Below are 27,851 nucleotides of genomic sequence, written 5' to 3' on the forward strand. Positions count from 1 at the left end.
TCTTAAATTATGACTGTGATTGGCGGTCATTTCCATTTATCATTGATAGTAATTATAACGGTCCTTCAGATAAAAAAAATAAATCAATTATTAACACATTCCCATTTGCATATGTACATAAAATTGAGCTTTTTGTTGTTATTATTATTACTATTATTATTATTATTATTAGTAGTAGTAGTAGCAGTAATGGCATACTAGCAGTACTAGTAGTAATAGTAGTAGTAGTGTACAACTTTTTTCCAGTGATAACAACATTTATTCAAGAAGTGTACATTGGTACAATTTTGAGGTACTTGTAACTTGGTATGATTATTATTATTATGATCACTATTATTATCATTATTATTAATATTATTATTATTATTATTATTATTAGTAGTAGTAGTAGTAGTAGTAGTAGTAGAAGTAGTAGTAGCAGCAATAGTAGTAGTGGACAATGTACATTGGTACAATTTTGAAGTACTTGTAAACTTGGTACTATTATTATTATTATTATTATTAGTAGTAGTAGTAGTAGTAGTAGTAGTTGTAGCATACTAGTAGTAATAGTACTACTTGGTTCAAGTGATAAGAACATTTATTCAAGAAGTGTACATTGGTACAATTTTGAGGTACTTGTAAACTTGGTACTATTATTATTATTATTATTATTATTATTATTATTATTATTAATAATAATAATAATAATAATAATAATAATAATAATATTAGTAGTAGTAGTAGTAGTAGTAGTAGAAGTATTAGTAGCAGTAATAGTAGTAGTGGACAATTATTATTATTATTATTATTAGTAGTAGTAGTAGTAGTAGTAGTAGTAGTAGTAGTAATAGTACTACTTGGTTTAAGTGATAAGAACATTTATTCAAGAAGTGTACATTGGTGAAATGTTCAGGTGCATCTCAATACATTAGAATCTCATGGAAAAGTCCATTTCCAGTAGTTCAGGAGGCCAACATTTCCATATAAATACATACTTTTTAAAACTGGTCTTTGGTAATATTAACTTTTTTTTTGAGACACTGATATAAAAAAAACAAGATTTTCAGTACATTCCTAATTATTTTATGTCTTTATTCATAGTTCGTAGTGCACACAGTCAGCCAGTCAGTCAGTCAGTCATTAGCCAAGACCACACAGTCAGATGCAGGCATTAAGAGGCCAGCCAAGCTCCTTCAGGAAACTACGCCTCCCATGATGCACTGTGGAATACTTTTCTAGCTGAAGATGTGAGTGAGCTGAACGCCAACCAATCAGAGCCTGAGACGTCTGAGGAACTGGAGGAGAGGGGCCAACCTGGAGGACACAAACAGGGCAGTGTGAAAGTTAGGGAGATATTCAGATATTAAGATAGATATGAAGATTGTAGTCTAGACGGAATTGTCCAAAAAGTGAAAGTGAGGAGCAATTATGGGTACAAGTCAGGAACCGGCCTACTTTACTTATTTCAAGGGTGCTGAGTCCAAAAAAATGTTTCCCAAGTGAAATTTTGAGTTTTTGACTCCCATTTGCATATCAAAATGGCGGCCAAATTGCCCATCTTGCTCAGTCGTTGGACCATTTCCCCTAGTTTTATTGTAAGTAGTCAATCAAGATGAGGAAATTAAGTTTCTGGATCTATAGTCTAGAGTCAGAGCAAGGATATAGTGGAGGCTCAGTGTCTTTTTTATGTATCTTTATATATATGCAAAATACCAACTTTTAAGGTGAAATTAAGCATTATTTGTGTCATTTTTTAAGGCCGACATAAATATTCAATCAATATCACTTTTAAATGTTCCAGTCGGTATTTTGCATATATATATATATATATATATATATATATATATATATATGCATAAAAAAGACCCTGAGCCTCCACTATATCCTTGCTCTGACTCTAGACTATAGATCCAGAAACTTAATTTCCTCATCTTGATTGTCTACTTACAAAAAAACTAAGGGGAAATGGTCCAACGACTGTGCAAGATGGGCAATTTAATGGCCATTTGATACAAATTAGAAGGTCAAAAACTCAAAATTTCGCTTGGGAACCATTTTTTTGGACTCAGCATCCTTGAGATATGTAAGGTAGGCCGGTTCCTGACTTGTACCCATAAATGCTCCTCACTTCTTATAGGAGGCCTTTATTCTGAAATCCGTCTAGCCTATAGATATTAAGTAAGATAGATATTGTACTTGTATGATTTTTTCTGGAGGGGTCGGAGGTTGTGTTGCCAGGTGACGGGGACGCTCCGCTCTCGCCTCTTTCAGCTTCACACTGTCCCTCTCGTACTGAAATAGATACAACAGAGAGTTATGAAATAATATGCCTATTGAATGGTTGTTAAAAGGCAAATGGATATTTGTTTTTATTTATTATTGATTAATTATTATTTTGTTACTTAAAAAAGTACAAATTTGAAAAATAATTTATTGTTAAACAGCACTATTAATGTCACAATTTTGAGATGCAAAGAAAAAGGCAAATTTGTGTCTCTGTAAGCAGAAAATGTGTCTTGTTTTTTTCTATTTTAAAAGAAGAAATATCATAAACATAAATACCATAAACGCCCAATGTATCATATATGTGACATCACAGATCTTTGACATTTAGGGGTAGTATTTTTTTTTTTTTAAAACATCATAAATGTGTTCTATGTGGTCCACTTGGTCTGTGGTATATCCCCCATAATTTTCCTTTAAGGATAAATAGAGCTGGGTTCTTATGGGCTAAAATAAAACTGTATTATTATCTCTTATTAAACTTCAAGGTCCACCGCACACGCACAACCAAAAAGAGCTTTTGTATCAGCATCTACGGAGTTAAATTGTGGAAAGTTAAGTGTGGAAGTACAGAAAAGCCAAAACATAAGACAGTTTAAAAACAAATATAAAGACATCTTTACAAAGTACAGACATTTAGAAAAGCCTCTGTAACATGGACATATGTAGACTGTAATTTTGTAATATACATAGTAATTGTATTTATGTTTATAATATTTATATATATATATAGTAATTTACAATATACATGTGTAGGTATTCACAATGTAATATAAATTGTTTATAGTATATGTATATATATAATTATTTATAATATCTGTATGTGACTATATTGATTATTCATATAGGTATATACTGACCCGTTAAGGACTAGATACGTATTTTTACTTCTTCCTACTCCCTTTCGAGCTTGCAGAAAGTGTCTGTTTTTTCAATTTTCTTTTGATTTTTTGTTTTGTTTTTTATTTATTAATCTATTAATATTTAAACTTGTTTTTTTATTGCTTGCATGTTCGAAATAAAGACAATCAATCAATCTTTATGGAGCAGGTCACTGGTGTCTTGCCACATAATGCGTTGGTGTAAAAATGCAGTTTTTCAGCAGTAGAGGGCAGTGTGTAACTGTGTGTGTGTGTGTGTGTGTGTGTGTGTGTGTGTGTGTGTGTGTGTATACCTCCTTATAGGCCTCTGTCAGGAAGCCCCACTTGTTCGGCCAGACTTCAGCTGAACTCTTCTCAACTTTTACATGTGCTTTCCTACAAACACACACAATAAGTTTAATTTTTGTATCATGTATGTGACATTTTGCTTCATTTAAAGTAAAACAGATGCTTCCACCACACTGTAAAAAATGTCTGTAGATTTTACGGTGAAAAACTGCTAAACCATGACAGTAAAAGACTGTAAAATGATAAATGGGCTTATTCAGTTTCAGTAACAATGAAACACCGTAAATGTATATATATCAGTCAAAACAGTATTTTTACAGTTGTTTTTTTAAAAATACATTAGTCCACTGTCAAAATACACTGGCACCGTGTACTGTAATATATATATATATATATATATATATATATATATAAGCATCACTGTAATTTTTGCATTTATCTTTTGTAAAAATACTTTATTTCACTGTTAAATGTACTAAACACCATATCTCTAACACAAATATACTGTAATATTTAATGGTAAAATCTTTAATTTATGCAGCATTTATAAAGTATTTTCTTGTCACTTATATGGCAGAACAGCGTTTCTTTTGATGGAAAAACTTTTTATTTATATGGTAAAAAATGGAATAAAATGGCAATCTTAAACGGGAAATCAACAGTGCCAATATCTTTTTACCGTGATTTTTACAGTGCACATGCAGCACTGTTTGCTTTTCTACCAGTGACTCCACACAGAACCTCCTTTTCATTTATCTTTATTTTAAATCCATACAAAGCTGAAGTAAGACTCATTGGAGCTACAGTTTTTAAATGTAAACAAAATAAAAATAAGATTTTCTTTTGCTAAAACAAAGCAGCCTTAAAATTTTCCAGAGGATATGGAAAGAAAACTTCAGCTCATTGCTGAAACTATTAAAAAAAATGTCTGCACTTTCCCATGGTAACAAGATAATATTTAAAGTTTAAATATTTAAAGAGACGACTTTTACATTATGACAACATAAAAAGACATGTTTTTGTTACTTCTGACAGGGAGATAGGGTAAATTATTTTACTAATAGATATCATCACTTATGCTTTCCTCCTAATTATTTACATTATGGCAGTTTTTTTTTTGTATTAGAGGTTTCCAGAACAAAAATCTGAACATTGAAGAAAGGCAGTTTCAAAATTCTTGTTTCATTTTGTTTTTACAGAGTGTATTTAGATATCTCTTTTTGTCATTCCATGAATCAGAAAATACTGTCAACTGCCATAAATTAATCATTAAAAAAATAAAAAAATAAAAAAATAAAAAAATAAAAAAATAAAAAAATAAAAAAATAAAAAAAAATAAAAAAAATAAAATAAAATAAAAAATAAAAAATGAAAAATAAAAAAATATAATAATCATAATAATAATAACAATAAAATACATTTAAAAATGCAAATGAGACATCATCTAATACATTTTTTGGCATATTTAGGAGAAATCCACTCATGCATACATAAAGTAAAGTATTTTGAATGTTTATTTTCAAATAACCTGAAAGAACAAATGCTATGGAAGCAAAACAGCACAAAATCTAAAAAATTAACCATAAAAAAACAATGTTTTTGCCGTTAGTGTCTCACCCTAAACACCCATCAACATGATAATAAACCCTGCTCCAAGACTAATTAAGAACATCTTTCCAGATATTTTGCCCTTTTGCATAAAAAATGCTTTAAATTAAACACAAACACACAAATGATGTGCAGCATTGAAACAAGAAGTTTACCAGATTTCATCCTGATGCACAAAGTTGATGGGTTCAGATGTTCGCTGTGAATCCGCCATCTGTCCTAAGCAGAGTGTGTGTGTGTGTGTGTGTGTGTGTGTGTGTGTGTGTTCGTGTGTGTGTGTGGTTTCTTTCTCTTGGTCCGGCTAATGTTTCACCTGTGTGTAAGTCACACTGACAAAACTGTTTACCGTTGCCGTGGAGACGGAGTTCCCTGACACATATATCTCCTCTCTGTCTGTCAGTGTGTGTGTGTGTGTGTGTGTGTGTGTGCGTGTGTGTGTGTGTGTGTGTGTAACCGTGGCGCCCGTGTGATGGATCACTGGAGGGCGACTGCTTTGGTATTTCAGACTGAAATACCTCAACAACTCATCAAAACCTGTGCAGTGGTGGAAAAAGTACTCAGATCCCTTACTGCAGTAAAAGTACTAATACCACAATGTGCAATGACTCCACTACAGTAAAAGTCCTGCATTCAAAACTTACTGAAGTAAAAGATCAAAACTATCAGCATCAAAATTTACTTTACAGATTGTTTTATATATTTGTATTCAGATGAAGGATTCTAGTCTGTGGATGTTTGGAGTCCATCTATTTATTGAAAATTATGCAGTTTATGTGTTCTTTATGCACACTGTTCATTGCACCTTATTTGTTTCATAGCACCAACATTTTATACTTCATATTTATATTTATTCTGCACTGGAATTCTACTCCTTAATACATACTCCTTCTTTAGACACTTTATTTTTATTTTTACATTAGTTTTTTTTGTATTTTATTGTATTTTTATATTTTATTGCTTGAAGTATGCCTAGGTTGTTCTTTTTTTTAAATTGTGTTGTTATTGTCTCTGTGTGTAATGCTGCTGCTACACTGTAATTTCCCAGCTTGGGATAAATAAAGTCTATCCATCTATCTATCTAAAATACATGTTTTATTTACAGTAATAACTTTATTTATATATGTAGACAAGCTGAGAAAGCGTGCATCATAAGAGCTTTCACAGTGTGCCATTTATGTTTCTAGATCATTTTTACAATTTGAATTTTCTTTCTACAATGAAAACTATCACTATTTTTAATTTACATGCACATAGACTGTTTTGTAGTTTTAGTATTTATTTTTTTTTTCTGCTGTTTTTACGTGTATAAATCTTTAAAAAAAATGGTACATTTCCATAGAACCTGTGTCTTTTGTTTGTATTTTGGGTTCCTGGCAGCTTTATACTTTGTTAATTAAAATAAAATTAAAAATCTGACGGACTCCATGGTTTTCTTGATAATAAGAAAACCATGGAAAATGACTAGATACCAGCAGTTAAATTAAACTCTGAAGAGCTTTGTTGTTGTTATTATTATTATATTTGTCCAAACAAATGTACCTTTAGTTGTACCAGGCATCAAAATGAACACGAAATTGAAGAAAACAAGGTGTAATCATTTTTTCGATGACTGTATTGTGCATCTAACAGGATTTTCTGGTCAGATTGTGCAGCTTTTTTGCAGCAACATCTGTGTTTTAAGCCTCGTTTACTGTCTTGGCTTTTACATATAAGTCTTGACAGGCATGGACGAAAGTGCAATTGTTTCAAAATTTGATGGTGGAAATCGTGGATCACAGCTTTTCCTCCTGTACTGGATCAGTCCCCAGGACAGACACACTGCCCCCACCAGCAGAGCACAGACTCCACCAACCAGGTATCTCCTCTCAGACTGACTGAAGTCTGCAAAGAAAATGACAAGAGAAATATTCATGCAGAGAAAGAGAAGAAAGACATCTCTATTATACAGTAGGTTCAGAAAACACAGTTACTGATAACTATTAACTAATTCTGCACTTGGATACAAAAGGAGAGGAACATATATCTTTAAAAGCAAGAAGCAAAAAAAGAAAACTTGAGTGAATTTCGATAAAATTTTAAGTTGGACAATTAAACTAAATATTTTAAGTTTTGTTTTTGAGTTTGCTCAACTCTGAATTCAGATTTTTGTCAACTCAACTGTAAGTTGTACTAACTTATAATTTAACATTGTAATAACTTTTAATCCTTACTTCTGCTAACTTCTGCAATGTGCTGAATTGGCACGATTGTAACGCCGCTATGAAATGTCAGCTAATGTTGCGACCACAATTTTGAGTTAGCATTGATACGCTAATGGCTACTCTTGTAGCTGTAACAAGCAGCGCCGCTAGCATCAGTTAGCCGCTAGCATCAGTTAGCTAACTTCGTGGCTAAGTAGTTAGCTAATTAGCTTGCTAATCAAACTACTTAGCTAACTTTTTGACTAAGTTGTACTTAGCAAGCTACTTAGCTAAGTAGTTAGTTAAGTAATAATACAAAAACTTTTTCTTCATAAAGTATGAGAGGCAAAATGTAAATAATGATCCGTTGTTATCAAAAACGAGATATTTAAAGAATACTTGGAATATTCAATCAATAAAATAAGTTGATATCAAATGATAGAGCACAGAAACACACAGCAGGCTTAACCTTTTATCAGGCAAATAACTATATTTGGCAACTTCAGGTATATAAAAAAAAGTGGGAAAAAGCAACTTTTTTTCTCCCAGATTCACCACTTTAACCCTTAATAGGGCACTCATTGAAATACTTGCAAATTCCAAATTTCAACCCAAGAGAATATTGGAGGATATTACATACAGCCAGAATGTGTAAAAAAAACCCATGAAAATAATATTTTGAGAATTTTTTTTTACGAGATTAAAGTGGCAAATCTACGAGAAAAAAATGCGTAGATTTATGAGATTTAAAGTGGTGAATCTGGGAGAAAAAAAGTTGCTTTTTTCCCCCTTTTTTCTCATAAATCTGCAACTTTTTTCACGCAGATTTGCCATTTTAAATCTCTTAAACTGTAACTTTTTTCTTGTAGATTTGCCACTTTAATCAAATCAATTTGCAACTTTTTTCTCAAAATATTTTTATTTTTTATTTTGGATATCCGCTGAAGTTACCAAATACGGTTCTTCGCCTGATAAAGGGTTAAGGGGTGACTCGCTGTGTGAGTCTGCCTCTAGTGGACGGTTGAAGAACTGCAGTTTTTTTTTTCGTGCAGATTTGCCACTTTAAATCTCTCAAATCTGCAACTTTTTTTCTTGTAGATTTGCCACTTTAATCTAGTTAATTTGCTACTTTTTTCTCTAAATATTACCTAAAGTTACCAAATATAGTTCTTTGCCTGATAAAGGGTTAAATAACATGGAGAATTGACCCCTGTTGTGCATTAGAAGGGGTTGAAATATGTCGTGCATCAAAGGGTTAATCTCCCACTATATGAATACATACTTCCAGTGGTGGGAGAAGTATTCAGATCCCGTACTTAAGTAAAAGTACTAATACCACACTGTGAAATTACTCCACTACAAGTAAAAGTCCTGTATTCAAAACTTACTGAAGTAAAAGTAAAAAATGATCAGCATCAAAATGTACTTAAAGTATCAAAAGTAAAAGTACACGTTATGCAGAATGGACCCACACAGATTGTTTTATATATATCAAGTATATTATTGGATTAATATTATGATGTATTTATGTAAGCAGCACAAGTAATCAAATGTAATTTGATCAAGTTGGGGATCGTTTTAACTATTTAATATACTGTTACAAGGTTTAATTAAAAAACAACAAGTCAAATCACTTTAAATGTATGTTTAAATTATGCTAAATCTCGACCTGTAAAGTAACTAAAGCTGTCAGCTAAATGTAGTGGAGTAAAAAGTACAATATTTGCCTCTGAAATGTAGTGGAGTAGAAGTATAAAGTTACATAAAATGGAAATACTCAAGTAAAGTACAAGTAAGTCAAAATTGTACTTAAGTAGAGTACTTGAGTAAATGTACTTTGTTACTTTCCACCACTACATACTTCCTACGGGCTCTGCACTAGTCAAATGAACAACAAATGAAAGTGTAGCTCCGTCCTCACCCCAGCTCTGAATCGTGGGCTCCCTGAGGGTGGCGTGCTCCACCATGCAGCTGACCCGGTCCTGCCCGCCAGGTGAGACCTCCAGGTAAGAGTGAACCTGATAGGTCCAGTCCTCGTTACTCATCACCTCGCTGGACGTCACGCCTGAGGTCACTTCCTGCCCGTCGCGGAGCCATGTGACCCTGATGTTTCTGGGGAAGAAGTCGTACGCGCTGCACACCAGCATGGTGATGTCATCGGCGCCGCTGCTTTCTACGAGAGTGACGGTCGGTTCGGCTGAAACCAGAAGACTTTTTACTATAACACACGTCTCTAATATTTAGAGCTGGTTTATTCTGAGAAGAACCTGGTCTCACAGGAATCCGTGAAATAGCCACGGATTCGCTTAACTCAAAATCCGTGGAATAGCCACGGAATCACTCAAATTTCCGTGAAACTGACACGGATTTCGCTACAATACAAGTTAATGACAGTCATATCCCGTGGCCAGATGTTGCTGCTTGGTTTAGCCTAGTTTATCATCATCCACCATGGGAAAACAGGAAAAACAGCAAGCCAGGCTTTGTTTGAAATGAACTCCTCAAAATCTCACAAATGAAGATTTCATCTCGAGTGGATGGAGAAACAGTAATTATTAAGAAGCTCATAGCTTCTCTTAAACCACACAGTTATGTTTTCGCATGTGTGTATGATAAATTAAAGTGTTTTAATATTCACCCATGTTTATTTCACTGGCGTTGAATATCAACCCGACGTGGTCGACACAGATCAGCTTCCTCTCCAGTTCCCTCTGAAGGTGCTCCTTCTCGTCTATATTCAGCTGAGGGGCGTACATTAATCCTGCTGGAGTGAAGCCGGTCCAGTTCCCCACCGTGCTGTTGAACTGCATCATAAACTCTCTGTTAACGTACCAGTCCACCAGATACTCCACCTGCTGCGGCTCCCTGGAGCTCAGCGAGCACCAGAAGTCAATATACATGAAGTATCCGTCTCCATCAGCCGCACAATCTGATCGGTGAAGAAGAAGGGACAGATTATATTCTCTTTTTTATACTGTCATTTACTGAAATTATCCACATCAAAGCAAATTATTTCCAGCTTTCATCAGAGTTGAAGATATTGGCTCGATATGGTCGTGTTTGTCCAACAAGATCTCCAACCTAAACCACAGAATAGACTTTAGTTTGTTAGCACCACCCAGAACGACACATGTGAGTTTTTGTCAAAATGACCAATATGAGCGTTTCGCGGCTCACACGTCATTATACATACATAGTGGACCACATAGAACACATTTATGATGTTTTAAAAAAAAAGTATACTACCTCTAAATGTCAAAGATCAGTAATGTGACATATATGACATATACGTTTATGGAATTTATGTTTATGATATTTCTTATTTTTAAATGAATAAACTAGACACATTTTCTGCTTACAGAGACACAAATTTTCCTTTTTCTCTGCATCTCCACAACATATATCAAAAGTAGTGCTGTTTAACAACAAATAATTTTTCAGATTTCTTTTTAAGTAACAAAATAATAATAAATCAATAACAAATAAAAACAAATAACCATTTGCCTTTTTGTTTTCATCTCCATAACATATATCATAATTGTGACTTTAATAGTGCTGTTAGACAACAAATTCCGTTTCAGATTTGTTTTATAAGTAACAAAATAATAATAAATCAATAATAAATAAATATAAATAACACTGCCTCATTGGACGGCTTCTCAACAAGCTACTGTAGCTGTAGAACACTGAAAAACACACTTATGTACTTGAGAAAACATACATGAACATTACTAGAACATTTAAAATGTTTGTGACACCCGTGTCACCATAGGTTCCTATGGGTTAAAGTCTGACGTGTAACAACAGTCTTTTTTCACTTTCAGTTTCAACATAAGTTCATCTTTATATAACATTTAAATTCAGCATGTATTTACGTTTCCCTGTGAATCAGATTGAGTTTCTTGTGTATTAAAGAACTTGAGACACACAGTAGTGGATATACAGCGTCTGTCTTCTTTTGACTTTCAACAGATTTCCTCATCAATATTTTAACCATAACATGCTGTGTGTCCCTGAGACTTAAACACATTGATAGATTAATAAAAATGGACAAAAGCAGAATAACTCACCGACTCCAGGCTGAGAGAAAAGACACAGAAGCAGCAGATACGTGAAGAGTTTCATGTTGATCGGACAGCAGCTGTGAGATGTGATGGAGAAATTATTTGTTTCTTTCAGTTTCACTTGCTGAAACCATTCAGCCACATCCTGTGAAACACTCTGCTGAAACCAGTTCATAAAACAATAATTTGCAACAAGAAAATGACCAGCAACAACATAATTATGAAACATTTTCCATACACGCATCTGAAAAACTGTCAATGTAAAGTTGTTTTAACCTCTTTAATCTATTTAACATGCTAAAATATATTTTCATTTATACAATGTGCAGTATCTGAAAAATGCAAAGTATTCTCAGGAAAACAAACAAACACAAATATATATTTATATCAATAATAAATGCCAAATAGCAGAAATGTATGTATCGAATGTGTATAGAATGTATATACAGTCATGTAAAAAATTATTAGACCACCATTGTTTGGACAAATATAATGATAACAACAAAAATAGCCGAAAAGATTTTAATTTAAGAGCTGGTATCTGGACATTTAACATGGTTTTATTGATGATGATTTTTTGTTATTTGATCAGAAAACCATGTTAAATGTCTAGATATCAGCTCTTAAATTAAATTATTATCAGCTATTTTTGTTGTCATTATTATATTTGTCCAAAATAAAGGACCTTTAGTTGTACCAGGCATTAAAATGAACAAGAAATTGAAGAAAAAGGGCGGTCTAATATTTTTTCCATGACTGTATATGACTTATTATTATTTATATTCTTTATTGTGTCTTCTATATCTATGTGTCTGTATCTTGAGCTGCTGTGGCGACTAAATTTCTCCGCTGCGGGATGAATAGAGTCTTATCTAATCTCATCTTATCTTAAGTACCAGTCAAAAGTTTGGACACACGTTTTTTCTTAAGTTTGTATTATTTACTACATTGTAGATTACTATTGAAGACATCAAAACTATGAAAGAACACATGTAGTTAACAAAAAAAGTGTTAAACAAACCAGAATATGTTTCATATTTTAGATTCTTCCTTTTGTTTTGATGACAGCTTTGCACATTCCTGCACTGCAAAAAAAGCCAACTTGTATTTTTTGGCCTAAAACTGGAAATATAAATGATTGACATTTAGAGCAATAATGTAAGTTAGCACAACAAAGGAAGCCAGTTGTCTGCTCAAAAACAAGTTGGTGAGTTGTTGTTACTTATATCTTTAAGTTGGGGTTCACAACAAGGGACAATAGTTCTGATAACTCTTATTTCTTTGTTGTGAAATGCAGGAAAGCGGCAAAATTCGGTCATTAGCGAAAGCTTGCGGCTAACTGATGCTCGCGGCTAACTGACGCTAGTGGCTAACTGATGCTCGCGGCTAACTGACGCTAGTGGCTAACTGATGCTAGCGGCTAACTGATGCTACGGCTAACTGATGCTAGCGGCGCTGCTTGTTACAGCTACAAGAGTAGCCATTAGCGTATCAATGCTAACTCTAAATTGTGGTCTCAACATTAGCTGACATTTCATAGCGGCGTTACAATCGTGCCAATTCAGCACATTGCAGAAGTTAGCAGAAGTAAGGATTAAAAGTTATTACAATGTAAAATTATAAGTTAGTACAACTTACAGTTGAGTTGACAAAAATCTGAATTCAGAGTTAAGCAAACGCAAAAACAAAACTTGAAATATTTAGTTTAATTGTCCAACTTAAAATTAACTTAAGTTTTGAGTTCACCCAACTTTTCTTTTTTTGCAGTGTGTTATTCTCTCAGTCAGATTTTATGAGCTCATCACCTGGATGGTTTTCAGTGAACAGGTTAATCTTGAACTAGAGTTAATTTGTGGAATTTCTTGCCTTCTTAATGTGTTTGAGATCATCAGAGCAAAAGGTTAAAAGCTACTCTGAAGAATCTAAAATATAAAACATATTCTGGTTTGTTTAACACGTTTTAGTTTCCTACATAGTTTGGAGGTCTTCAGTATTAATCTACATTGTAGAAAATATGATAATAATAAAGAAACATTGAATGAGAAGGTGTTTTTCCAGTTCCCACAGGAAACTGAAACCAAACCAGAGACTGAAATTAACAGATTCCTCTTTTTCTTTTTCACTTCTCTCACAGACTTGTGACTCCAACTCTATTATTATAGTTTGTGTTGACTTTTTTGTGTGGAGTTTTTCTTCTTATTTCTCTTTTCTTAATGTTTTATGTGTCACCTCATTCTTAAAGGGACGGTCCCCCCAATATCAAAACTACATTTTTTCTTCTTCTTGCCTGAAGGGTTATTTAACCCTCTTGGACCACTCGGGAAATTTTCAGCCATATTTGTCATTTTTCACTTTTGTTTGGCAATAATTTTATTATTATTATTTTGGTTGTTATTATTATTGATGCAATTATGTAGGCAGGTAGGGCTCATTTTAAATACTTAATAATATACTGTTTTAATGGAAAATGTCTAATCACTTTAAATTGATCATGTTTTTAATGTTATCTCAAACTAAAAAGTAACTAAAACTGTCAGCTTAATGTAGTGGAGTAAGAAGTACAATATTTGGCTTAAAATGTAGTGAAGTAGAAGTATAAAATTACATAAAAATAAAAATACTCAAGTACAGTACAAGTACCTCAAAATTGTACTTAAGTAAAGTACTTGTACAGCAAGGTTATTATGGCAAACAAAAACGAAATAACGAATACTAGAATTTAAAAACATTTTCGTTAACTGAAATAAAAATAAAAATAAAAACAAGAGTTTTTAGAAGAACAATAACTAACTGAAACTGTATTTTGTGGTTACAAAACTAACTAAAACTAACTAAAATTACAGTGAAAATGTCCTTCGTTTTCCTCTTTGTCAACTTTTTTCATACATAAATATATATCTATCTGGTTTAATGACTTAATAAACTTATTGGGGCTGAGATGGATCAGACAAAGGAAATAAAGGAAACAAACTAAAACTAGTAAAAACTAAACTAAAACTAAAGCATTTTCCAAAAAATAAAAACTAATTAAAACTAACTGAATTTGAAAACAAAAATTAACCAACGAAATTAAAACTAAAACTGATGAAAAATCCCAAACTATTGTAACCTTGTTGTACGATGAATGTACTTAATTACGTTCAACCAATGGTTGTGTGTGTGTGACTGGAGCTCCAGTTATAGAATGTGTTATTGATTAACCCATTAAGGCCTAAAACACCAGGAAAAAATGCCTGTAAAAACTTTTTTAAAATAACCCCCTAAAACCTAAAGTTTTTTTTCTAGTAATTGTATGGGTTTTTTTTTGGTAATTCTGTGTCTTTTTTGGTAATTTTGTGTCTTTTTTTGGTAATTCTCTGTCTTTTTTAATAATTTTGTGTCTTTTTTGGGTAATTCTGTGTCTTTTTTGGTAATTTTGTGTCTTTTTTGGTAATTCTGTATCTTTTTTGGGTAATTCTGTGTCCTTTTTAGTCATTTTGTGTCTTTTTTGGTGATGATTTCAAAGTTCTGGAAAAGTCCCATGTTGCATTTCGACACTCCCACATGTATTCTGATGCATTTCATTGGCCAAGAGACTGAAAATAGGTGGAAAAAAACTACAAATACTACAAAACGACGTATCTGCTTTCCCAGCTTTAATGGGTTAAATTATAGCTCTTAGTTCAGGGATAGCCTGGAGATATGCTGGCTAAATATTATATCTTAATAAGTAAGTCTGTCTTGCCTCTGGACTGGATTGTATTCTATTATAGAGACACAAGGTGGCGCTCTAATCAAACACATCAGCTCTGTGTGTTCTCCACCAGAGGTCAGTCTACTACTGCTCCTATCTGTCTGCTCTTTTTTTTTTTAAAAACACAAACTGAAGGCTTTTCTTTTTTTTTTAAAGACTTGCTTTAATGTAATTTTGTCTCCTTTTTTAAATAATCTTTTTACTGTTTATTGTCTGTATTCCTGCTATCTATTTACATTTACACAGCACTGTTTGTCACTTTACTGGTTTATTTCCACTATCTCTGTTTACAACAGACTACACTAGGCCTATATAAGGTCATGGTATTTTTTTTCTATATTATATATGACATATACCACTTATATATTTAAATAGATTTATTCATTGATGTTCATACAACTACATGCAACAACCTATTTAACATGCTAAAATATATTTTCTTCAATGTGCAATATCTGTGAAATGCAAAGTACTGTCAGGAAAACAAACAAACACAGCACACACAAACATACACACATATATATATATATATATATATATATATATATATATATTTCCCGCTGGTGGAACCACTACCAGTTCCAACCAGAGCAGGGGCGTCCCTCTCTACCTTTAACCCTTTATCAGGCAAACAACTATATTTATATATACAAATAAATTGCAAATTTACTAGATTAAAGTGGCAAATCTACAAGAAAAAAAGTCGCAGATTTAAGAGATTTAAAGTGGCAAATCTGCGCGAAAAAAGTCGCAGATTTACGAGAAAAAAAAGTGGGAAAAAAACAATTTTTTCTCCCAGATTCAACACTTTAAATCTCATAAATCTGTGCATTTTTTTCTCGTAAATTTGCCATTTAAATCTCGTAAACTTTTTTCTCAAAATATTATTTTCGTATGTTTTTTTTACACATTCTGGCAGTATGTAATATCCTCCAATATTCTCTAGGGTTGAAATTTGGAAGTATTTCAATGAGTGTCCTATTAAGGGTTAAAGTGGTGAATCTGGGAGAAAAAAGTTGCTTTTTTCCCACTTTTTTCTCATAAATCTGCGACTTTTTTTCGCGCAGATTTGCCACTTTAAATCTCTTAAATCTGCAACTTTTTTTCTTGTAGATTTGCCACTTTAATCTAGTAAATTTGCAACTCTTTTCTCGAAATATTACCTGAAGTTACCAAATATAGTTCTTTGCCTGATAAAGGGTTAAAAACCTCCCGAAGACCTTCAGAGAGCATCTTCTCTCCTAGACCACACGATAATTCTACTCCTTAAAGGATTGTCACTAGCACTTATTGATGCACTAATAGCTCTTACTGCACTATACCTTGATTGTTTGCTTTTTTTTTTTTTTGTCTGTAAGTCGCTTTGGATAAAAGCATCTGCTAAATGAGTAAATGTAAATGTATAGAATGTATGTATATGTATTCTGTCTTTTATACCCATTTGCCTGTGACAACCAAATTTCCCCACAGCGGGATAAATAAAATCATATCTTATCTTTTTTTATTTGCATTGTTGTGTTCAGATGTATTTATTTGTTTATTTTATAAAGCAGATTAGATTAAAACAGTTTTCCTGGAGAATCAGATGATCATATTTATTAACAAAAATGTGCAAAGAATTATATGAACTCTTAAATGATCAGTAGTTTTGGTGAGTGGATAATGTGAAGTGTTGAATGGTGTAAAATAAAGATGGAAACAAACAAACAAACACAGAACATTTGGTGCAAAGTTAAGAGTCAATACTGGAGGGAGAGAGTGAAGAAACATTTTCCAGTTTTGGCATTTGGGCAAAAATCCAGATGGTTTCACATCACCAATAATTGCACACTGTGATGCATTATTAAGAGCCTGTATTGTTATCAGGCACGTGGTTTTTACGTCAGTGTACTTGGTACTTTAACCTGTTCTTGTGCAGCTGCTGTTTGCTGTCAGGTTTGAATCACGCATCGCATCATTCAGAGGTGTCAGTGTGTCAGTATGTTTTGTTCCTCCTCATGTTGTCACTGCAGAAAAGCATCTTTTTCTGATGAAAAGCATCAAAGTTCAGTAAACCTGAAAGTATGTCAAAGGTTCTGCATCACTTTCTCCTGAGTTTCAATTTTGCAAGATTGTCTTTCTGTCTTTCGTGCCTTATTCTCAGTAATGATGGGGATTATAAACTGTTTTTAATGTCCTATTATGCACTGATACAGTTCTCTTTTGCTGGTGCAGTTTGCAGAAAAAAAACACGGTTCATAAAATACATTTTTACATAAAAATTTAACTTTTTTGGGGGTGTTTTTTAGGTGATTTTAAGCTAATAAAAGTCACTGATTCCAGCTTTGTAAATATGGATCTCTGCTGCTTTTCATTCTTTTCTTACTTTATGATAATTAATTGAATATGTTTATCTTTGGTTGGACAAAACAAGCAAACTGAAGATGTGAGCCAGCTCTGAGAAAAGGCCTCCGGGCTAAAAATAACTGGTGGATGTATTCCTAATGAATAGCCTTTATATTGACCCGTTGTTCTCACTGGAGGCCTTGAAGGATTCTCAGGACTTGTCGAACAATGACTCTGAGATGCTGTGCAACTACAAAGAAACTTTATATTCTGGACTCTGTGGATAGTTTACAGCTTGTACAGTCAGTCTCAGTTAATAGGGCTGTTTCCACTAATGCCCAATACCCAGAATGAGGCAGGTCTCACTCGATGAAACGCCCCTAATCTGAATACGAGCCGCCTGGAGCAGACTTTTGTCAGGACTGTTTTTCTCCCCTGAAAAAAGCCTGGTTGCTGATTGGATAGAACGCTAAGCAGGATGTGACGTAGTACTCAACGCCATAACAACACGCGCCATTTGTAAGAGCTGGTGAAGTACTGTTACCAACTTAGCGACTTTGTTGCTATATTTAGCGACTTTTCAGACCCCCTTAGCGACTATTTTTCAAGAAAGCGACTGAAGACAAATCCAGAGACTTTTTCTGGTGTTGTTGGAGACTTTCGGAGACTCGTTCTTAAGAAGAGTAAGAACGAGTCGAAGCGGCACAGTCCTCCTGCAGCAGTCTCTCCCAGCTGCAGAGCCGGAGGGGATGCTAACCCCTTAGCGTCCAGTCTCCAAATTGCTATTAAGCTAACAGTTAGCTCTGTAGCAGTACAGTGTGTATGTGCTGCTGCTGCAGGAGGTGTTCACTTAGTGATCTCTGTTTGTTTACAACAAGCATCGGACACTCTGTGCACAGTTAGTGATGCCGGTTAATTCACGATCACTATGTATATGATCAGCGGAGACGTTGTGCATAATTAGCCATGCTGCTTTGTTTATAATCAGCTGCTGACTTTGTGCACAGTTAGTGACGACTGCCACAGTTGAGTCTCTCTTGTTTAATCCGTCGCAGTCCGTATCGATTACGTGACGGTCGAAAACCAAACGTCACCTCCAGAGTCTCTAAATCCCTCTGGAGCCTTATTATAATGGAGACACACAGAGTGAGCGGACATTAGAGAGGGGGTGGCCTGAGACTTTAGAGAGGGCGTGGCCTGAGACTTTCCCGGTGGCCACTTTTCCCCCTAGTGGAAACACGGCTGATCTGAATGAGTCCAGGTGTAAAAGTACACTGTAAAAAATGTTTGTAGAAATTACAGTAAAACACTGTCAAATTGCATCAGAAATAGTAAAATTCGTAAAATTGAACATTGTACATCACCGTAGTAGATACTTTTAATGACTGTAAATCAAAAAAATAGCATACAACTTTAAATTCTACTGTCATAAACTGTAGAAAACACACAGTTGTGCTGTAAAATTAAACAATTTTCATGTAAAATGAATGGAGAAATACCATGATGACACAATTATCCTGAAAGTAATGGGATTATTCAGTATAAATTTATTTATCATTAATTTATCACTTATTGTAAGTCGCTTTGGACAAAAGTGTCTGCTAAATGACATGTTATGTAATGTAAATAACAGTTTTTTGGCTGATATTTACATTTACATACGCTCACTGTATTTCTTACGGTGAAGTTCTGGCAACCACAGCTGCCGGTATTTTACCGTAAATTAAACAGATTTTTTTTTACAGTGTACATCATTGTCACATCTAAGTTAAATTAACAACACTTCATACTTCATTTATTATATTTAAATATTCATAGAAGGATTTAAATATTCACATTTCTGCTATCCACCATTGTTTAAAAAATAAATAAAAACATTTTCATTCCCAGTTCCCTGCCGTGTTTCATGACTTCAAAGGATTTTTATGAACCTCCATCCTGTACTTTATATAGCCACCCTGTGTTATCTGGGCCTTCTCTCTTCTTACAGACACCGTCAAACTCTTCCTTTCTCCAACCATAAACCCCTAACACAAGATTAGTCTATCTATGTGTATGATATAGATTGCATACTGTAAATACTCCGTTTATGAGTTAGGGAGAACTTTGGTATTTACCCCCATGTTTTGTGTCTGAGGTACAAAAACACTGAGTGTGCTGCAGCCACGAAAACAACCTGCACTGCACACTGACAACTCACGCTCACTCATAGTGCTTGTTGTTGCCACAGACAGGCTCAGATTATTATTAATGTTTGATGCCTGGTTGCAGCCTGGGAGCCACTGAGAGTCCTGAGAAAAGTTAAAGAAAGTTTTGTTCATATAAACATCCGTCCACATGGCTACAGGTACATCTCAAAAAATTAGAATATTGTGAAAAAGTTCATTTTTTTTGTCAATCGTTTCAGAAAGTCAAACTCGTATATTATATATTCATTACACATAGAGTGAAATATTTAAATCCTGTTTTTCTCACATTTTCTCACATTACACTCACCAACAATATTATCATTTTATACAAAATTTGAATATCATGAAAAAGTTCAATAAGTTTCAGAAAGTGAAACTCAAACATTATATAGATTCATTACACATATACTGAAATATTTCAAGCCTGTTTTTCTTGTAATTTTGATTATTATGGCTTAAACTTTTATGGCTTAAAATACTGAGTTTAAGCCATAATAATCAAAATTACAAGAAAAACAGGCTTGAAATATTTCACTCTATGTGTAATGAATCTATATAATGTTTGAGTTTCACTTTCTGAAACTTATTGAACTTTTTCATGATATTCAAATTTTTTGAGATGTACCTGTAATCTATAAAATGACTTAGTGTAAATGGATTTATCGTCCTTTGTTACCAAGAAAATGCATAAAATGACCAAAAAGACACAAAAACGACAAAAAAAAGACACAAAATAACAAAAAAGAGACATAAAATTACCAAAAAAAGACGTAAAATAACGATAATAAAGATACAAAATTACCAAAAGAGTTAGGCCTCCTTGCCTGAATTACTGCATTAATGTATATTGCGCTATTACACTATAATTTTAGTTTTCAGTTTTTGTTACCACAAAATACACTCTAATTTTAGTTTTAGTTAGTTTTTGTAACCACAAAGTACACTATAATTTTAGTTTTTAGTTAGTTTTTTAACCACAAAATACATTATAATTTTAGTTTTTAGTTAGTTTTGTAACCACAAAATACACTATAATTTTAGTTTTACACATTATATGCTAATGTTATATATATTTTAATGTTTGAGTTTCACTTTCTGAAATGACTGACAAAAGATATTGAACATTTTCATGACATTCTAATGTTTTGAGATGTACCTGTCGTGTAGTTCTGACCAATAAAATGTTTGTTGTTGCAGCTCAGAACACTTTGCATGACGTTGAGACATTTATGATGCAAGTATTGGTTGTTTCTGCAGGTTCCTACCACCTGAACATGTTGATGTGTTTAACGTGCCGCACCAGCTGCAAACTACAAAACAACACACAGCAGAGTGTGCAGATATCATATCTCTCTGTGCCAGTTTAACACAAAACCCTGGCTGATGTTTGACCTGCTGCCATGCAGTGAAAGTTTACAGTATATAAGTTACACATGTACAGTTCAGCCATGTCGTAACTGCTGCAAAAACATTTTGTCCTGCGATGTTTGCTCTCATACAAAACCATGTCATGTTGATTTTGGCAGAATTTTCCCATCATTTCAGTGTTCAGGAGGTTTTTACTAAAAGCAGAATTATCCACAGAGGTCTCCTCCTCTCCGAAACAAATGGATCCATTGATTAAAATCCATAAAAACACTCAATAAAACAGTTTCATCTTGAAAATCAAGTTTCTTCAGTGCTGTTCGAGCCGAGCTACCGCTAATGCATGCTCAGTTTGTTTATTTGAAAACCAGATTCAGATGTCAGATGACTAAATTCCTACTTTCGGTAAAAATAAACAGGTAAAATAATTTGTATGGTATAGTTTCAAACTGGATAATAAGCCAATTAATGACAGCTTGCGGCAAAAAAAGCATGTAAGAATGGCATATGAAGATATCTTAAATTTGAAAATTGTTGCAACTAGTCTCATTTTATCCACAAAAGTTTCAGCTTTCCAGTGATATCCAATTTATGCAGTTCCAAGACCCCAATATGCAAAAATATTCATATACAATGGGCAGAAATGTATTTTAACATTAATTTATTCACATACTGCATGCAAAAATGCACAATATTTCCCCAAAACTACACGAGTGAGCTTATCTGTAAAGAGCAGAACCCATTTTCATTCATATCTTGAGGTCAAAGGTGACTCTTTGAATAGGAGCCTTGCCGGTTTTTCAATCCCAAAAATGTAGTTAGAGTTATGTCATCCCATTTCTTAAGAAGTTATTATGACATGTTAGGTACCACAGACTCCTCAGGTCTTCTGACCAGGTCTCAGAGTGTTAATGTGGATATTACACCCACACACACCCACACACACACACACACACACACACACACACACCCCTCACAAAATAGCATTATCAGTTGTTGAGCAGGTTGCTATGTTGATGAAATTCGCTCAGTCAGCTTCACTTTAACGGTGCTCTTGTCCAGTAAAACCTTGTAAACCGACTGACACACACACACACACACACACACACACACACACACACTTCTTTCTTTGTGAGGACCCTCATTGGAACAGTGAATTCCCTGGCAAGGTTATAATAGTTTTGGATTTTTCATTAGTTTTAGTTTTAATTTTGTTGTGAATTTTTGTTTTCAAATTCAGTTAGTTTTAATGAGTTTTTAGAGTGAGTTTGCTAGTTTTAGTTTAGTTTTTATTAGTTGTAGTTTTCTGTAATGGGTATTTGTTGGGTGGGAGATTAAAAGAGGTCACAGTAAATTTTGCCTTTATTTCCTTTGTCTGATCCATCTTCATATGAAAAAAGTTGACAAAGAGGAAAACGAAGGACATTTTCACTATAATTTTAGTTAGTTTTGTAACCACACAATACAGTTTCAGTTAATTATCATTATCATGTAACCTTTAACCCTTAAAACAAAGTGTGAAATCTCAAAAAAGCCTTTAAAAAAGTGAGGACCGGCCGAAATGTCCTCACTTCGGAAAAATGTCCTCACTCTGTTGGTTAAAAATGCGTTCTGGTCCTCACTATGTAGGAAATACAAGAACACACACACACACACACACACACACACACACACACACAAACACACACACAACGACACACAAAAATAATCAAGCTTCATGCTACAGAAATTCCTACTTCCCATTATCTTTCATTCATAATAAAAAATCTACATAGTATTTCTCGTCACTGTGTTGTTTTCATCTGCTAAAAATATATTTCCTGACACTGTTTCAGTCATGCACAATATTTTTATACATGATGTGATGACTGCTCGATGCTCAAAACCCTTAAAATAACTGTAACAGAATTTCTCCAATCAAAAATCTTATTGTATCTTGTTTTCCATGATCATCTTTGTCAAAACGCCTCATTTACATTTAATAAGTTGAGTTATTCTGAAAACTGTTGCTCTATTACTGCAATTACATTTTGTGGGCTGTTGTATCGGTCCAGATTTGTTTTAGCTAGTTATATCTAATAACCTATTAATTGGAAACAAATTGACATGACATGAAAAGGCTTAGAAACGTTTGTCTCTCTTCCTCATTAGACAAAAAACAAACAAAAGTGAAATAAACTTCTAAATGTAACAGCTGGCTCTGATAAACTGGGACTTGTTCTATATAACAGCACATCTACACTGTAAAAAATATTTGTAGAAATAACAGTAAAACACTGTCAAATACATCAGAAATAGGGCGTAAAATTAAAAATTGTATATCACCATATTAGACACTTTTAATCACCGTAAATCAGAGAATAGCACAAAACCTCTTTCTGTCATAAAATGGAAGAAACACACAGTTTTGCTGTAAAAATATAACATTTTCATGCAAAATTTATGGAGGAATACCATGATGTGTGAATGAATGACACAATTACCCTAAAAAATAACAGGAATATTCAGTCTAAATTACAGTTTTTGCTGATATTTACATTTAAATTTACAGTAGAAAACCCACTCACTGTATTTCTTACGGTGAAGTTCTGGCAACCACAGCTGCCGGTACTTTACCGTAAATTAAACAGATTCTTTTTTACAGTGTACTGTACGTCTTGCTAAATAAATTAGACCAAACTCAGGCTGTTTTTGAGGCATTTCCTTTAAGCTGTGTAGTCACTGTTGTCAGTGAGGAGCTTCCTGTTACATAACCAGTAACCTGTAATCTATGTCGTCTACTGACATCAGCTGATTCTAGGAGGACAAAGAGGCTGGTTTCATGTTTAGAAAGTCATGTTTTAATCCTGTAAGACATGTGAGGCCTCATTGTATTTGGTACAGAGGTTCAAAATGCTATCTGTTGGTTTAATGTGACAACTATAACCAACCATATTATTCAACTTCTGTCTGAAATCAGAAAAGACATTAAAAAAATGCTCCTAAATATCAGATTGAGGGGGAGAAAAAAATCCTGAGAGCAATTATTTGCTGCTAAAAACTTCAAAACTGTATTTATAGTAATTTAAAATGTTGCTAAAGTTTCATTTGGTGGATTTAAGGACACAGAGGGTGAACGTTTATCACACAGGCTTTATGTTGCTGTATATCTAAGCTGATAAGTAACAAGAAATTGGGGCCCAGGAAATGCTTGTGAAAGATATGTTTAAGGTCATTTACGAACACCATTACATTCTGTAGCAACACTGCAAAAAAAAGGTCTCTAAAAACCAGATAAAAACACCAAATCTGAGGGAAATTATCTCGCTGCATGGACAGATGATTTCACTTGACAAGATTTCTTTAATTAAGATTATTAAATCTAGAAATAAGCATGTTGAACACTTGAAATAAGAAATTAACTCTTAAAATAAGATACATTTTCTAACACTTCTAAAGCAAAGTTGTTTTTTTATCTTGGTAAGAACTAAATAAGTTGCAGTAAATGATACATTTGTCCTGCTCAGAATATATCTTAGTCCAAATTGTTTAATAACCACATTTAAGGGATTCCTATAAGACCTTAGAATACATTTTAGAGAAAAGACCTTAATTAATCTGATTATTCTAATGGCGAAATTCCACATTCACAAGGCCAAATTTTCCACAGGTCGACCTTTCTTTCCTGCTTTTGAAATTGAATTCAATAACTACCTTGAATGTATTAAAACAATTGATAATAACAAATGTGTACATACTCTTAAGATAATTCAAGAAATATTTGGAGAAATGTAATATGTCATGCATTTTTCTTTTTTCCCCTTTTAATTTAATTACTTTTATTTTTCTGTTTAATTTACACCTGTACTGACTTCATTCACTTTGTCTCATATGTATTTATTTTCTCATTTTGTGATGCCAGACTTTGTTTGTTCTATCGGACATGAATGTTCTGACTGTATTTGAATTCCTCAATAAAAGGAAAAAAAAAGGGATGTTTCCATTGTTCAACTAGTTGATAAGGCTGCAGCCGCTGCAAGAAAGATATTGTACAGCAGGTTTATGCAGGACCGGCTCGCTACTGCTCCCTCCTGTGAATCTTCTCTGCAGGCTGTTGTTCTCTGTGCACTCTGCTGAGCAATTGCATTGCAACAGTCCCTTAAACGCAGAATCTCAGTTTGTATGGAATGCTAGATCTTAATTCTTTTGTTCTATTGATTGCAGCTAATAGTGTCGCTGAATTTGTTGCTCTGCAACACAAACATAGACGTCTGTAACATAATGTCAACACTGCCTCTACTTTACATGCTGATAATGTCAGTTAATTACTGTTTTAAAAGACTGTTTTAACCCATTGAAGCCTGGAAAGCGTTTACGTTGTTTTGTAGTATTTGTATTAGCTCTCAAATACTTTTTGAGTTTCATTTCTATCTGCTACAGAGGCTGAAAAATCTATTATTTAGTAGAAGCGTTGACACTTCTGTTGAATTTCCAGAAAAACTTCAGGTTTTAGGGGCTGATTTTAAAATCGCCCAGAGGTTTTACAGGAAGTTTTAGGTGTCAATGGGTTAATAGACTGTTTTAATCTTTAAAAAAAACTGTCCAAATCTTCCAAATTGCACCTTTTACAAAAGTCATAATACACTTGCTACTACTTCCACCTCATTCAAAAATGTTGCCTATCTTTAGTGCTTTATCTTTTTTTATTCTGAAGGTATAAATGTTCGCAAACGTGAGTGTTATTACAGTTTAGCGGCCGGGTTAAAGATCCTGTGGGTGTCTGTGTTTTATGACTGCTGACTGTTGCACAATTGAATATTGTTCATAAAACACTTGCGCTGAGGGTGTTGTGTAACTTTAAGGGCCTTTATCAGGCTCTTTCTTTTCCTGTCTGTCCTCTGCATGTGCAGACTCTCTGAGACGTTTCGATTGGCTGCTGCATCAGAGCTGAGGTCAAGTCCAGCCGTGACCTTTCACAGCCGCCTGCTCAGCACTTCAAAGCATGACTACAGAAAAATCTGACAAATTAGCAGCAATATTGTTTTTAGAAAAACATCTGTACTTAAATTAGAACTTCAACTACTTTTGCTGCTATAACAGTACAACTACTCATATTAGGACACTATTAGATTAATACTGTAATGTGACTGCACTCATCCATCTGCTGCATCTAAAACTAAAACTACTTACATTACTGCTACTGTTTTTTTAAATAGATAACTATGTACAATGGTCCACAAATAATATATACCAGATCCATAACTAGAAAATTTCCTTTGGGGAAATTCTGAAAGGGCCACGGGGGCTACTGCCGGTGTGTGTACACTATGATGAGATTCTTCAGAGATTTCAAACTATGCCCTTTAACCTCAAAATGTGTGTGTGTGTGTGTGTGTGTGTGTGTAGCGAAAATCGCATAAAGTTACCTACGTGTGTGTGTGTGTATGCGTGTGTGTGTGTGTAATTAAAATCACATAAAGTTACCTGTGTGTTTGTGTGTGTGAGTAGCCAAAATCGCATAAAGTTACCTGTGTGTGTGTGTGTGTGTGTGTGTGTGTGTGTGCGCGTGTGTGTGCATGTGTGAGTAGTGTGCGTGCTTACGCGCATGTGTGTGTGTGTGTATCTGTAACTGTAATCACATCAAAGATCAAAGGCAATCAGATCAAAGCAATCAACAGAATTAACTGACACCTGTTCCGGCACAGTGACAGCAGAGATAGACAGACTGGAATTTCTGGCCTCGAACAGAAAGCATTTTTGGCAAAACCATAATACCTATCATTGATCCGACTTCACTTTGAGCGTCCTGAGTTCTTCCTGAACATCTACATATGTTTTTTTTCCAGGAAAATGAAAAAAAAAACTTTGTTAGAGCGATCTAAAAAAACTGTTCCTTTTCCCTTTTACCGAAATCTTCCTGCGTTTTTAATATGGGAGCCAATGAGGCTGTTGGTGGTGTTGGTGGATCATCTGTGCGTCCTACGCCCAAACTATAACTCTGACAGCTTTACCAGAGGATTGTGAGGGAGAAGACTAATTTTCCTATGTTTCTATGTATAAATTATTTCTGTAGAGTGGAATTTGCGGCCTGGAGCGCAGTTTTAAAATTTATTTTTTGACAGTTTTACCTCTCCCTCTACACTCTGGCGATGATGTCACACACTCTGACACGAACATTCCGTGCAATACACACCCATTATAATCTCAGAATTTCTCCAAAAATGATCATGGTCATTGAACAGGGATTGATAAAAAACTATATGACCTATCGAAACGTGGATTAATACACCGATACACAAGACTTGTGTCTACTGTTTAAAGTTTAAATGGAGTCTCTAGGTGAAATTATGCCGGAGAAGTAGACGTTTAAAAATCTCCAATTATTGTTCTTTTTCGCTCATTTTTTGTCGGCCGTCCCATTCATTTCAATGCAAAATTTTGGGCAGTTTTTCGCGACTTACGTCACGAAAAATTCGTATTCTGTAGAGAAAAGTAATAGCACACCGATCCCGATCAAACCGCACGTTTTGATATATAATTCGTCCTGCAACTCTTCAAGTTGTAGTAGCGGGACGAAATTGCGTCCGGAAGAGGAAGAAGAAGAAATCCACAGTAAATGGGAAATGGTGTGCACTTATATAGAGCTTTTATCCAAAGCGCTTTACACTACTACACTCTCGGCGGCCGAGGCGACCAGGGCACACTGGTGCCACCTGCCACCATTGGGAATTTATTTACACACCGATGAACGCAGCATCGGGAGCAATTTGGGGTTCAGTATCTTGCTCAAGGATGCTTCAACATGTAGGGTGCCATGGTCAGGGATCGAACCACCAACCTTCCGATCAGAAGACGACCGCTCTACCAACGGAGCCACAGCCGCCCCGTATAACAGTAGTGCAGCACTGGTCCCTACAGCTATTGCTGTAGGGACCAGTGCTCGGTGCGATTGCCCCGAGGCCCTAATTAGGTAC

At 34.2% G+C, this 27,851-nt stretch overlaps 2 protein-coding genes across 2 annotated transcripts; both read right to left on the reverse strand.

Moving 5' to 3' along the window:
- Positions 1-1,059: 1,059 nt before the first annotated feature.
- LOC131968933 (uncharacterized protein C20orf85 homolog) lies at positions 1,060-5,652 on the reverse strand. Its single transcript, XM_059329991.1, has 4 exons — positions 5,198-5,652; positions 3,440-3,521; positions 2,179-2,274; positions 1,060-1,296 (listed from the first exon to the last, which is right to left on the reverse strand). The coding sequence occupies exons 1-4, from the start codon at positions 5,254-5,256 to the stop codon at positions 1,141-1,143; spliced, it is 393 nt and encodes a 130-aa protein (XP_059185974.1). The 5' UTR covers positions 5,257-5,652; the 3' UTR covers positions 1,060-1,140.
- Positions 5,653-6,585: 933 nt separating this feature from the next.
- Positions 6,586-11,357, reverse strand: LOC131968934 (rano class II histocompatibility antigen, A beta chain-like). Its single transcript, XM_059329992.1, has 4 exons — positions 11,293-11,357; positions 9,861-10,151; positions 9,144-9,419; positions 6,586-6,923 (listed from the first exon to the last, which is right to left on the reverse strand). Exons 1-4 carry the CDS (start codon positions 11,345-11,347, stop codon positions 6,745-6,747), a joined length of 801 nt encoding a protein of 266 aa, XP_059185975.1. The 5' UTR covers positions 11,348-11,357; the 3' UTR covers positions 6,586-6,744.
- Between the last annotated feature and the right edge of the window lie 16,494 nt (positions 11,358-27,851).

Source organism: Centropristis striata, chromosome 3 (assembly GCF_030273125.1).
Source record: "Centropristis striata isolate RG_2023a ecotype Rhode Island chromosome 3, C.striata_1.0, whole genome shotgun sequence".
NCBI lineage: Eukaryota > Metazoa > Chordata > Actinopteri > Perciformes > Serranidae > Centropristis > Centropristis striata.

Coding starts and splice junctions, on each gene's coding strand:
- LOC131968933 (XM_059329991.1), bottom strand. CDS start 5,256: ATGGCGGATTCACAGCGAACATCTGAACCCATCAACTTTGTGCATCAG. Junction 2,275..3,439: donor TGACAGAGGCCTATAAGGAG/GTATACACACAC, acceptor TATCTATTTCAG/TACGAGAGGGACAGTGTGAA. Junction 1,297..2,178: donor CTCCAGAAAAAATCATACAA/GTACAATATCTA, acceptor TGTGTCCTCCAG/GTTGGCCCCTCTCCTCCAGT.
- LOC131968934 (XM_059329992.1), bottom strand. CDS start 11,347: ATGAAACTCTTCACGTATCTGCTGCTTCTGTGTCTTTTCTCTCAGCCT. Junction 9,420..9,860: donor CGCCAGTGAAATAAACATGG/GTGAATATTAAA, acceptor TTCTGGTTTCAG/CCGAACCGACCGTCACTCTC. Junction 6,924..9,143: donor GCCCACGATTCAGAGCTGGG/GTGAGGACGGAG, acceptor TTTTCTTTGCAG/ACTTCAGTCAGTCTGAGAGG.